The sequence below is a fragment of the Artemia franciscana genome, chromosome 12 (genome assembly GCF_032884065.1).
Source record: "Artemia franciscana chromosome 12, ASM3288406v1, whole genome shotgun sequence".
Lineage (NCBI taxonomy): Eukaryota > Metazoa > Arthropoda > Branchiopoda > Anostraca > Artemiidae > Artemia > Artemia franciscana.
Genome location: NC_088874.1, coordinates 36,491,707 through 36,504,993, shown reverse-complemented (window position 1 = coordinate 36,504,993; position 13,287 = coordinate 36,491,707). Strand labels below are relative to the sequence as shown.

Sequence of the window (13,287 nt, the reverse complement as noted above, 5' to 3'; positions counted from 1 at the left end):
CGTTGGATCCAGTGCTGGTGGAGAAATTTTTTTAGTTGTCTCCCCGACAGACCTTTACCCTGGTCCAGGTTTTTAACCTGATATTGTTAATTATTGGTGAGATGGCACTTATGCAAATTTCATGTTTTTTCATGTTTTTGTTTATGTATTTATTGACCCATTGACCTTGGCATGTTTTTTGGACTTTGATTGTTGGATTTTGATTTGGATGTTGGTTTGTTTTGGATTTATTTTCAATAACTTTTTATGCAACAAAACACAAATATTAGCCTCGGAACTCGGAACGATTTTTTGAAAGTTAGTAAGTGTAAGAGTCGTTGTTTTCTTTGCCAAGATCATTTTGTCCCACGGACTTCCGTTAAGAGTACATTGTATAATAAAAATTTTGCATGCACGTTACGTGGTAATGTTAATTGTAGAACAACCAATGTAATTTACCTATTAGAATGTAATAAATGCTGCCTACAATATGTGGGGGAAACAACTAATAATATATATAAAAGATTTTCTGGACATAAGACAACAGTTAATAATGAAAAAACTAATAACTATGTAGTTCAACATTGTAATAATGGTAAATGTTCCATATCAGATATAACTGTCACAATTTTAGAAAATTTAGAGTTAGAAAATTTAAATACAGAAGAGAAGAATAATAGACTACGTAAACAGGAGGATTTCTGGATCCGTACTCTTGGTACAGCTTATCCTTTTGGGCTAAATGATCGTGTAGCAAAATATGGTGACATGTCTCATGTTGTTGTTAAATGTATTGATGGTTTTATGGACCATCCTTCTTTTACTTGTCCTACTAAACGTACAAAACGATCGAGAGGACATAGGAAAAATAATAGAAAAAAATGAATTAGATGTACCTATGCTTTCTATAGATCTATGCCAGCTACTTGAATCTAGGGGTATGATTTCTGTAATAAAATGTCTAAATAATTTATCCAAGAGGAATTTAATCAAACATTTCTGGATTGTTAAGAATAATACAGCTCTTGATTATAATTTTAAAGTAATATGTGATACAATTTGCATTCTAACTAAAACGAAATTTATTTCAAAAAAGAAAAAGTTCGATAAGATTAGTAAAAAGGATAACAGTTTATATTTACCTATTAATTTTACTTGTAAGCAGATTGAAGATATTAATTTACTAGAAATTTTAAATCAGCGGCATGTGAAACAGGCCCTTCCTAGTAATTTGAATTATAATGACAGTCCAGTTTTAACTTATAAATTTTCAAAAACTATTGGGCAAATTATTTTTAATTATAATTTAATACTAAAAAGTACAAACACCGGTTTGTAATTGTAAGCAACTTGGCCCATTTGTAAATCCTACTACAAACATGTTGTAACAGGGGACTTGTCAATAATAAAACAAGAGGATCTTCAAATTATAATGAATAAAGGGGCTAATTTCCGTCTTTCTCATCATCTGAAAATTGATAAGTGGTGTAAGAAAGAGAATAAAAATAAAGAGAGTTTTCAAAGTTGGAAGAATTTAATTATTAGTAGAATAAGAAATAAAATATATTCTAACTTAAAAAATAGTAACACTAAATCATTATTTTATAATGCGAAGATAAAACAAGCAATTGCTAATCTAAAGAATGAATGTGTAATTGTGCCAGTGGATAAAGCTAATAATAATTTTGCCATAATTTGTCAGAAGCTGTATTGTGATATCTTAAAAAGGGAGTTATGCACAACTAATGTTTACGAAAAGGTAAATATAGAGGATGAGAATTTAATTGAAAAGACTGAAGAAATACTTTTTAAAAATTTTAATATTAAAATAAATGACAATGATAAAAAGTTCCCTTTCCTATATTGGACTGTAAAATTTCATGAGAATCCCCCTAAACCACGGTTTATTGCTGGAGCAGCTAAATGTCCAACCCGCATTGCTGCTACTGACCTCTCTTTAATTTTAAAGGAAATTGTAGATAAACTTAAAACCTATTGTTCTGGTATTAAGAAATTTTCGAATTTTAATCCATATTGGAGTGTTAATAATTCACTGCAGGTGATAGATTCTTTAACAATGATTTCAGCTAAAAGAATTGAGTCTTTCGATTTTGCGACAATGTATACTAATTTATCACTTAATGTACTGTTTGATAATTTAAAAACTGTTATCAAGAAATCTTTCCTCTTATCTAGTAAAACGTTCTTAAAAATAGACACTTATAATAAAAAAGCTATATGGACAAATTGCTTTAATACGACAGTTAACTTGAGATGTTACAGCTTGGATATGATTTTTGAGTTATTAGAATTTGTTTTATACAATACTTATATAAGATTTGGTGGTGATTTGTACAAGCAAATTGTGGGAATTCCCGTGGGGGGGGGGGGGAAATGCCAGCCCATTTATAGCTGACTTGTTTTTAAGTCAACTAGAATATAAATATATGATGGATAAGAATAATCCAATTAATTTAAAACATGTTTTGTCAAATAATAAAAGATATTTAGATGATATTTTGGTCTTAAATTGTAAGGATTTCATTGATATTTCTAAAAATATATATCCATCAGATCTTATTCTTGAACCTAGTCATGGCGCTGGTCATGAAGATCATTTCTTAGATTTAAATATTAATATTTGTGATAATAATAAATTAAGTTTTAAAATGTATAATAAAACGGATGATTTTGGTTTTGAAGTGATTAGTTTCCCATTCCCTGAAAGTAATATACACTCAAATATCACATATTCAGCGTTTTTCTCACAGTTACTTCGTTATGCAAGGATTTATATTGCATAAGGTATTAATTATATTGATTTTATGTAAAATCTTAAGCCAAAAATTGATATCAAGAGGTTTTTCTGCAAATAAATTAACTTGGCAATTTAAAAAATTTAGTTTTCATTATAACGAACTTTTAAATAAATATCAAAAGAATTATCTAGAAATACTTAAAGAAATTTTCAACTAATTTCGGAGGTTCGAGAAATGTTGTTGCAGCGCCATTTATTTTGAATTGTGTTTCTAATTGAGCAGATTTTTTTAAAAATTAGCCACATGGTAAAGATGAATTCTATAATTGTTTAGTTCATTCAGGTTTTTTGCAATGTCTTAATATTTGTGATTTCGTAAAATTTATTATATTTAGTTTACCTATTGTTGCTAAAAAGAGGGATATATTAACAGGATAAGCTTGTTTTGGTGTTACTTGGTTGTTTTAAATTTACTGTTTTTTTTCTTTCATAGGCATGTATTTTGGGGGTGATACCTGACACGGGGATGCCATGGATATTCTGTGGTAGCCACAACACTTGGCTGGGTAGAGAATTTAAAGTGGCGAAACCCTATATAGGCCAGTGTATTCTCCTGATGAGCCCCTGTGTTGGGTTGTTGCCTCTGAATTATTTGTCTTTATTATTTTTATTATTGTTTGGTAAAGGACGACTTATACTTATTGACGACATGACTGCCTGTCCATGGATTATTCTTTATGGTTGATTGTGTATGGCTATGCTGTTTGACCTATGTGATTGTATGGATGAGTAGGGTTAAGGCCTCATTCAAGTGCTGGTCTATATCAATCACTAATTTAGGGAAACAGTCTTCCTTTTCTCCTTCTGTCTTTTTTTTTCTTTTCTTTTCTTTTTTTTATGTGTTTGTGCTGTTGCATTGGGGATTTCTCTTTTCATAATGGTCGTTGATTATTTAACGGTCGATGATATCATAATGGTCGTTGATTATTTAACGAACTTTTTATTTCAAGTGGTATTTATTTATTTGACGATATACCTTTCAGATTATATAGGTAAAGGAAGTATATATATATATATATACTTCCTTTACCAATATAATCTGAAAGGTGTATCGTCAAATAAATAAATACCACTTGAAATAAAAAGTTCGTTAAATAATCAACGACCATTAAAATAAGGTCTTAGATACACACACCCCAACCCTGACTATTAGAAAAAATAGTCAATGAAAATATTATTAAATTATTTAACTTGAGACATTATCTTTAAAGTTAAAAATAATTTAAAATAGATCCCTATTGTTAGAATAGAATCTACTTTATGCAATCATAGGGCATTCTGCCAAATGACCGGAAGCTCACATGTTCAAACTTGTTAAAAGAGTGAAAGAAACGAACAATAGATGTGATAATGGTATAATAAAGAATGATAAAAAACTACAATTATAGAATACGAAAGAAAATCTTCTGAACCACTAAATTCTACAGAAGATTTTTTTTTTCGCTCTCCTGCTAAATCTGAAAAAACTGGACTTTTACCCGATTGAGAATAAGTGGGTACAAAATTGTGCAAAAGCGTACAAAAGTGGATACAACAAAAGGAATATTAGTAGGCTGTAATAAGACAAAAGCAAAATGCAATATGACTAACAATCCTAAGAGAAGGTATTCGACGCAAAAAGTATCTAAAAAAAAAAAAAAAATATATTAATAATTGGCCCTATTAAATTTTAAATATTAAAAAACAAGAGCAAAAAACCTAAAAAAACATATCTAAGACAGGCATCTTTAAAATTTCATCACTCTTTCCCTCTTTATCCCACCCTTACTCTCTCTCTATTCCACGAATGAGTAGAATTTTTTAAATATTAAAAAACAAGAGCAAAAAAACCTAAAAAAACATATCTAAGACAGGCATCTTTAAAATTTCATCACTCTTTCTCTCTTTATCCCTCCCTTCCTCTCTCTCTATTCCACGAATGAGTAGAATTTTTATTTTTTGCTGAAAGGCAGATTTTTACAACAGCATACTTTTTAATATTATCTGTTTTAAATATTTTAATTTCAGTTTTAGTTAACGTTCACTCCCTTATTTTATCTCTCTCCTTCAGTATAATGTTTGCACACACGAATTTTCGGGTCTATTTAGTTTAGTGCAGCACACAAAGTAAGTGAAAAAGTCGAATTATTCAGAATAGGATAGTGAAAAGCGTTAGTACCTCGTGCTGAAAGCCAAAATCTTCACTATCGATGCTTGGGGTCTTTTGGGGTGAAATCTCAGGCAGGGTAGTACTTAAAACTCCATCTTTCTTTATTGGCTCGTTAGATACTAACTGCTGATGAACGGATGTTCGAATCTCCTGAATCTGTCCTTCTTGTTGAACTTTTGCCTCCCATAGCGCTTTCATCTTTGACAGGCCGGAAAAATGATCCAAATTCATTTCCATCTGGGGCTCCTCTTTCTCTCGGATATGGATTCCTGTCGATTCTGCAGGTGCTGGTTCTGCTACAGTTTGAGGGAGATCGTGCCTCAATTTTGCTGTTGCTGATTCTGAAACATCAGCCCTGATGACAGATACCTTATTATCAGATGCTTTTAATCCGACTAAATAACCTTCTTTAAAAGCTGAGTTTAGATCAAATGAAGAATCAGTTGAAGAAACTTCCTGTCTTCTTGCTATTTCATTGGTAGCCGCAAACTGTTTGTGCTCAGTAACAGTTTTGGAGGTTGAAAATTCCTTCCGACTAGAAGAAGTTAAAATGTGCTCATGATGTTTTACATTCCTCGTTATATTGGCACTTCGTTCAAATGGCTTATCATCTTCATTCACAGGGGGCCAGACTATATTTGTACCTCCCATCTTTTTCCCCCATTGTTTTTCCATTAATAAGGCTTCATGCGAAGGAAGTGGTGACATGCTTTGAATCATTTCTGTTGTGTGAACAATTGGCTGCTTAACTATAACAACATCAGTCGTCTGCTTTTTTGGAACCCATTTCTTTTCCATTTCAAGAGCCTCGATCTTTGGTCTAGGTGACTGCATCAATTTTCTTTCATCTCCGATATTCTCCATAGATCGTGTGCTGAGAGGTGTCTCGGGTCGCGACTGATTTGGTGCAATGCTACCCTCTCTACTTGAAGCTTGTCTGATTGCTGATACTGTTTCTAGTATGTTGATTTTTGGTCGTGGAGGTCCCTCGATAAGAGGAGGGACATCAAACTCAGTAGGTGGGGTTGGACTCTTCTGACGGTCGCCCTGTAGCCCTTTTTTCTTATCTTTTACGTTTAGTTTAACTTTTTGGTAGGCAAGCTCACATTCAGTATCGCTCCCGGGCGGCACCCACTTTACAGATAAGCGAGAATCTAGGTCACTTTCATAGTCACTCTCTTTAGATTCTCCCTTTACAAATTTTGATGGCTTACGAAGTGGCGGACCTACAGGTGGCCGAGGTCTAGGTGGCTCAGGCTGAAATGGAAAAGGTTCAAGTTTTTCAAGTGAATCAACTTTAAAATTAATTGCTTCCGTTTTAGAAACCACGGTTTCTACTTCTACCTTCTCTTCAGTGTATTTAGGCTTAGTCTTTTCTTCTGTAGGCGTTGGTAATAGCCTAACACCCCCGGGAACGGTTGTCGGTGAAAGACTTTTCGAAAACTCATCAAGCTTTTTTGCTTTCAGTGAAACTGGTTCGTGCTTTATTCTTTTACTCTTCATTGAATTTCGTTCTCCCAATTCTATATTTTTACTCTCAATATCATTTTTAATTGTCGTATTCTTTTCTTCTTTAGTAACTGAAATCCGACTGTTAGCATCTTGAGTCGTCAGTTTCCCAAGTAATTGTTGATTGATGTCAAAACTAGCTCTCTGAAGGAAGTCGGAAACACTTTGTTCTCTTTTTTCCATTTTAGTTTCAAATTTACTTTCCAAATTTTCGGTGGTAATAATTTCTTGTCCTGAGCGGTGAACAAGAATATCAGCACTACTGACTGAAATACCAGCTTCATTTTCAGCACGGGCTTTGTAGTGGCCAGAGTCAAAGACTGAACCTATAAAGTAGATAAGGGATTAGCACCGAATCTCATAGACATTTTTCCACAGTCCCAGTACAAGCCACTAATTTTCTGCTAGTGTGTGGAAACAAAATTAAACTAACAAATCTCTGTGAATAACGATTTGCGGAGAGGCAGTAAATTTGAAATTGAATTTTCAATTTCAGAAAACCCGTCACATAAAACAAAAAGACGGAGAAGGATAAAACGAGTAAAGGAAAAAAAAATATACAACTCAAAACAATAAAGCTTAATATGAACAAAGACACTGACAAAGATAATAAAAGCACTTTTAAGGAAAAAGGAAAAAAGATAGGCTACTACGTTACTATTGAAGCCTAAGGATGACTTAGCTTCAATAACCAATCACCATAAATAAATGCTTAGTTTTCAATATAGATAGCGGGATTAGCAATTTTATACTTTCTCATATTCAACGGAAGTCACCAGCGAAATACAATACAAAACAAACAAAAAGAAAATAAGCTTACTCAAAAAATTATTTTAACTAAAATCATAAAATAAATTTCTTTAAAAGAGTCTAGGCTTGCTCACTATACATAGGTTCAGCCAAGACTGAAAAAATACTCCAATTTTCAATGAATCTGGGTAGCTTGAACGAATAACTCTTTTGTTTTGTCAGTCTTGGCTCAGCCTGTGTAAGGTGAGCAAGCCTAGACTCTTTTAAAGAAATTTATTTTATGATTTCAGTTGAAAATTTGCTTTATAAAAGTGATTTTTTGAATAAATTTGTTTTGTTCTTATTTGCTTTAGATTACATTTCACTGAAGATGGCTGTTAAACATATAGTCGAAATATTCGAATAAATTGTATTAGCTTGCATTTCACTGTCTTGACAAATTTACTCATCATCTTTTCTTTTTTTTGTATGATGGAAAGGGTGGTCTTCGTCATCATTTACGCAAAAAAAATCTTCTTCGCCGTACAAAATCTTTAATTAATTGAATTTCGGCGAGATATTTCTTACAAAAAATATGCCCGGGGGGATTAGATTCATCTTAGAGGTAGGAAAACCACTCGTAGGATCTGCCACAAACTAGGGGTCGTTTTTCTGATCTGTCAAAAATGACAGTGCTATAAGAACCACCAATTATGCAAGAAGGACAGATTCAGGGGATTCTGACATTTGTACATCAGCAGTTACTTTCCCACAAGCCAGACAAGAGACATAAAGTTATAAGCTAATCCCTGCCTGACATCCCACCCTAATAGATATCAAACATCGACATCGAAGGTTGTGCTTATTCATAAGTTTTTATCTTATCTGATTTCAAGATTTTATGCCCCCCATATCTATTATGGTTGGTGAAACATCAACCTTATGCTTGAATTTAAAACGTCATTCAACCCGATAAATTACGAACAGGATACGTAGTTGGAGCTGTAGTCGTACTTAATTTCAAACGGCAATACTTGGAGTTGTTGAAAGTTATGCCCCAAATATTTATTATGGTTGGTAAGGCATAAATCTTATGCTTGAATTTAGAACGTCGTTCAACTCGGTAAATTACGAACAGGATACGTAATTGGAGCTGTAGTCGTGCTTAATTTCAAACGGCAAGACTTCGAGTTTTTGAAAGTTATGCCCCCAATATTTATTATTGTTGGTAAAATATAAATATCATACTTGAATTTAGAACGTCGTTCAACTCGCTAAATTACGAACAGGATACGTAGTTGGAGCTGTAGTCGTGCTTAATTTCAAACAGCAAGACTTGGAGTTGTTGAAAGATATGGCCCCAATATTTATTATGGTTGGTAAAGCATAAATCTTGTGCTCGAGTTTAAAACACTGTTCAATTCGGTAAATTAAGAACAGGATACGTAGTTGGAGCTGTAGTCGCACTTAATTTCAAACGGCAAGACTTGGAGTGGTTGAACATTATGCCCCAATATTTATCATAGCTGGTAAAACATAAATATTATGCTTGAATGTAGAATATCGTTCAACTCGGTAAATTACGAACAGGACACTTAGTTGGAGCTGCAGTCGTGCTTAATTTGGATTGCTTTCCTAAGTGAGACTGCTATATGACCCGGGCATTACCCTTACAAAGGGCAAGACTTGGAGTTTTTGGACGTTGGATTTAAAACGTTTCACCTGAAAACTAGACCAGTAAGAGGGTGCCCGAAGTTGTTTGATTTTCGTTGGATTCTTCATTTGGAGTAAGATGATTGGCTAGATAATTTGAGGAATTTAGCTAACCAAAAATCCAGTGAAAGTGTAGGATTTTGTGTCGGATTTTTCAAAGAAAGAATTATTTGATAAACTTGTGACTTATAGTTTATTTTGTTGTTAAAATACTACAAGAAGGTAATTGAAAATCCTCAATCACATCATTCCCAATATCTTAATTCTAGCTTTTAATAGAAAATTCTGAAGATTTAAAAAGGGAGAAAGAATTCTGAAAGAAAGAATCAAATACAAGAAAAGAATTAAATATAATAATTTGGCAAAGGACATAACAGTTTTCTATTCCTCACTCATTCACAGTCTTTTTAATGCCCTCTTCTTAAAAAAAAAATACCATAAAAATAAAGTTTTGCTTCATTAAATACAAAAAACTTGGGCTGATTTTATTATCAGAGTATCTTATAGTCTATCTATTTTCAAGACTCCCCTCGTCTCTTATGTCTCTAGGGTATATACCCCTAGCATAAAGACAAAAGTTCAGTCATTTTGTTGGTTTCAGGTATCTTATAACTGTTTCTCAATAATAGTTGGCACATAATGCCAAATAATATCAAAATTAGCTTTAAGGAAGAACTGGGACATAGTGAAGTAGGTAAATTTACAATTTATTTATTATTTCACTGGGCTAAACTTAAAAACAACACTTAATTAAAATACGTTTTAACCTTAATTCCAAAGATGCAAATCAATGCGTTTGCAATTTTTTTGCAGAATAAGCAGCACATTCTACAAAATAGCTTTCGGACAACAACGTTGGATATCTCGCTGGATTTTTCATTAGCGTTTTGCTTGCAGAATCTTTCGGACACGCCAAGTTTTCGCTCATGAGTTTTATAATGAGGATATTGCATATAACGTTACATGCTATAGCTATGCATACAACATTAATATTGCACATCAATTTTTAACGAAAAGAGAGGGTGGGGCCATTTGAATCTAGAAAAAGATAATTCTCAACCCCAATTTTACTAGTTTAACTGAAATTTCCTTCAGGTCAATCAGGAAAGATGGGGCAATTTAACCACTAATTTGCCTTCCTTTGAAGAAATATATGAGTAGCATGAGCAGCATGGTTTGAGCAGCATAATGGAGGCAGCCACTCTGGTATTGTTGTGAAAAAAATCATATTGTAAAATGAAATATTATGTCATATTTGTGACTAGAAAGGGGGCTAGGAGAATCGTGACTATACAAGGGCTAGGTGCCATCCCTTCAAGATAAAGTTTGGTCTCACAAAATACTCCAAGAAAATCTAAAAATTAGCCTCAGGAATAACTGGGAAAATATTATCTGAAGATTCGTTCTTTCAATATTTCAGACCCACCCACACTCAGAGATTTTTCAAGTGATGCCCCGTTTTCTAGATTGGTCAAAGCGGGTCGTGGAAGATTGAGATAGGGTTCATTGAAATAGGTTTAGTATCATTTGCAAGTAGCAAAAGGAACCCCTTCAGAATAAACTACCCCTCTCCACAATTTCATCACAAACAAGGCAAACATACTGTCACGCCAAAACTATGCAAGAGTCATTCGGTTAAAAGTATCGAAAGTTCATTTAGCAGTGTAATAGTTTCCAAGAGCGAAATCTGAGATTTAGTTAGTACAATTATTTGAAGCAAAGGCGGATCAAGAGCAAGAATTTTGGGGGAGGGGCTAATCCTGGCTTAGGCAACCAGGTTTCAGTTGAAGATATAGTTTCCAATTCAAGGTCTGTGTCTCGTTTTTGTTCCTTAACCTAGAATGTCCCATCCTTGTAATGATTGCTACAGAAAATGTGGAACTGGGTCATTCCAGTGTTCTAAGTGCAATGCATGGTTGCACCCAGCTTGTGCTGGCATCACAAAAAGTAGTCGCCTAAAAAACCCTAAATGGTTGTGCGTACAGTGCCGATCAACAATGGTCGTAAATGACGAGATTATTACCAACGATAACCAACCTGAAGTGATCCAACCACCCGAGGTTAAAAAGCCTCACCTTATTTCTATTGAAGAAAATTCAACTAATTCCAAGGATAATCAACTGGAAGTGATCATTCCAATTGGTATTGTTAATTCCCCATCCATACCTCGTGTTTCGAATAATGATAAAAATAGTTCCCCTGGATCGATTGATTCTGCAAAAATTACCACCTACCATCAACCCCAAATTACCCCACAAATTTCTTGCTCCAGTAAAGATGAAGTCACGTGCAATGCAAAAAAGGCTAGTGTGTTTGAGCCCCATACCTGTGAAGATTGCCTAAAAAAAGATGCAGAAATCGTCAATCTCAAGAAACGGATTATTAATCTCGAATTTCTTTATGATAGCTTGTCTGATCTTTACGAGCGCCAGAATAGTAATCTCTTCAAGGACAAAGAAATCAAATTGTTAAAAGTCGGTTTTCAGCTCGCAATTGTTGAAGCTTTACATACTTTAAATTCCCCTACACAGCCCAGAATTCCTCATTTAGCTGATACTTCCGCAAATATTCATTACCAAAATTCTTCGGCTCATCAAGCAAGGGCTAGTGAACTTCCTTCGTCAGAATTTTCTCAAGGGATTAAAAAGGTTACGCAACCTAATCATACTGACCTCGCTTCAACCGAAGATAATTTATTGTTGAAATCCAGTTTTAACGACACATCTTTGAAAAGTGACAATGCAGTTGAACTGACAAGCGGAAATTCTTACACAATGCAATCAAATATTCAAAAAAATGAGCTTAACGATTTTACGCGTAATAAACCTAATGTGTGTTTTAACTTCTTAGATAGTAGATGTATTTCTAATAATTGTAAATATTTACACATTTGTAAATTTTTTGTTTTTAGCCGTTGTACAAATAATCTGTGTAAATACCCCCATGTTGATATTTGTAAAAAGTTTTCAAGTGGAAGGTGCTTTGGCTGTACAAAAGTTCATATTGAATCGCCAATTAAAGGTCGTAGTAGGCTCCACGAAACTGGGCTGCCCAGAAGCCACCTTAATCCTGCTAAATCTACTAAGCATTTTAAGTCGTGTAATTTTGCTCATGTATCATCAGACGCGGGGGGTAGGTTTAAAACCCAACCTTTTTTAGGGCAGCGTCGAAGGCACTCACGACCCCCTCCTCCCCTTGGTCAGGTTCCTGTCAACTTTCATTCTTATCCCCCTGCATTCTCAGATCAACAATTAATAAACCCTTCCCGATTACATACCCCCCCCCCTTACCCCTTGTTATCTCCTCTCCCTCTCCGTATACAGAAGTCATATTTCCTTCCCCCTTACAGTATGCTGCCCCATACCCTCCCTACTCCGCCGCAAACCAGCAATTTCTTGACGGACATGAATCACTATTCCCACCCAGCCCCCCTTTCCCAGCACTTTACGAAACCCCAGCCCATTCGTTTTATCCCTCGTGCCTACCCTGTAAACTTGACTCAGGTCTGAGACTTTTTCCGTCCAATAATTGTCATGTAATAAGTCCTCGTGCTTCGTCCATATCCTTGCCCGTCCCCCCACATCCAAATCCCCAAAGCAAATCCTTCCCTTACCCCTCTTCTCCAAAGCATAATAAAATTAAATTAAAACCCTACCCCCCAGGAAATTCTCAAACCCATCAAGTTTCCCTGTCGCGATTCCCCAATCGGATTGTTTTTCCTAAGCTTTTAGTTACTAATGCTGAAAGTCTTAATTTTGAAAAGCTTACTGAACTCGAGGTGGTTTCAGAATCACATTTGATAGATATTATAGCTGTTACTGAAGTTCAATCCCATGACCCAGGGTCCCTACACCTGACAAATTATTCAGAGTTTATTAAACTCCGTCCTTCAGACCACCCACTCGGGAAAAAAGGTGGCGGAGTTCTGTTTTTTACTAAGAGTCACCTTTACCCAAAGGTTATTCAAGTCCCTAACTTATCCGAGCATGATGAAATCCTCTGGCTAAGTGTTAGACCAAAAGTACTCCCTCGTCCATTTAGTATTATTGTAATAGCTGTTTTCTATTACTCCCCAAATCAAAATATCGAGTCAAAACGTAATTTTATCCAGCAATTACAGGCAAGTGCTGATTTTGTTATTTCTAAGTACCCCAATGCTGGCCTTTTTTTAGTTGGCGATGCCAACGACCTTAAAATGGATTCCTTTTGTGCTTCACTTAAAGTAAAGCAAATTGTTAAAACACCGACGACTCGGGGAAATACCTCTCTTGATGTTATTTTAACTAATATGTATAATTTTTACACCCCTCCCTCAACTTTGCCCCCATTAGGTGGGAGTTATCATCTTTCCATTCTTTTGTCCCCCTCCTCAACTTTTAAGCATACTTTC

General features: G+C 34.6%; 1 protein-coding gene across 4 annotated transcripts in view; it reads right to left on the bottom strand.

The window, feature by feature from the left end:
• LOC136034062 (titin-like) overlaps positions 1–13,287 on the bottom strand; it is a 148,026-nt gene that overhangs the window by 26,337 nt on the left and 108,402 nt on the right. For all 4 annotated transcript variants that reach the window (XM_065715179.1, XM_065715180.1, XM_065715178.1 and 1 more), the window contains one exon: positions 4,956–6,781. In XM_065715179.1, the coding sequence (XP_065571251.1) occupies positions 4,956–6,781 (1,826 nt within the window). The remainder of the gene's footprint in view (positions 1–4,955; positions 6,782–13,287) is intronic.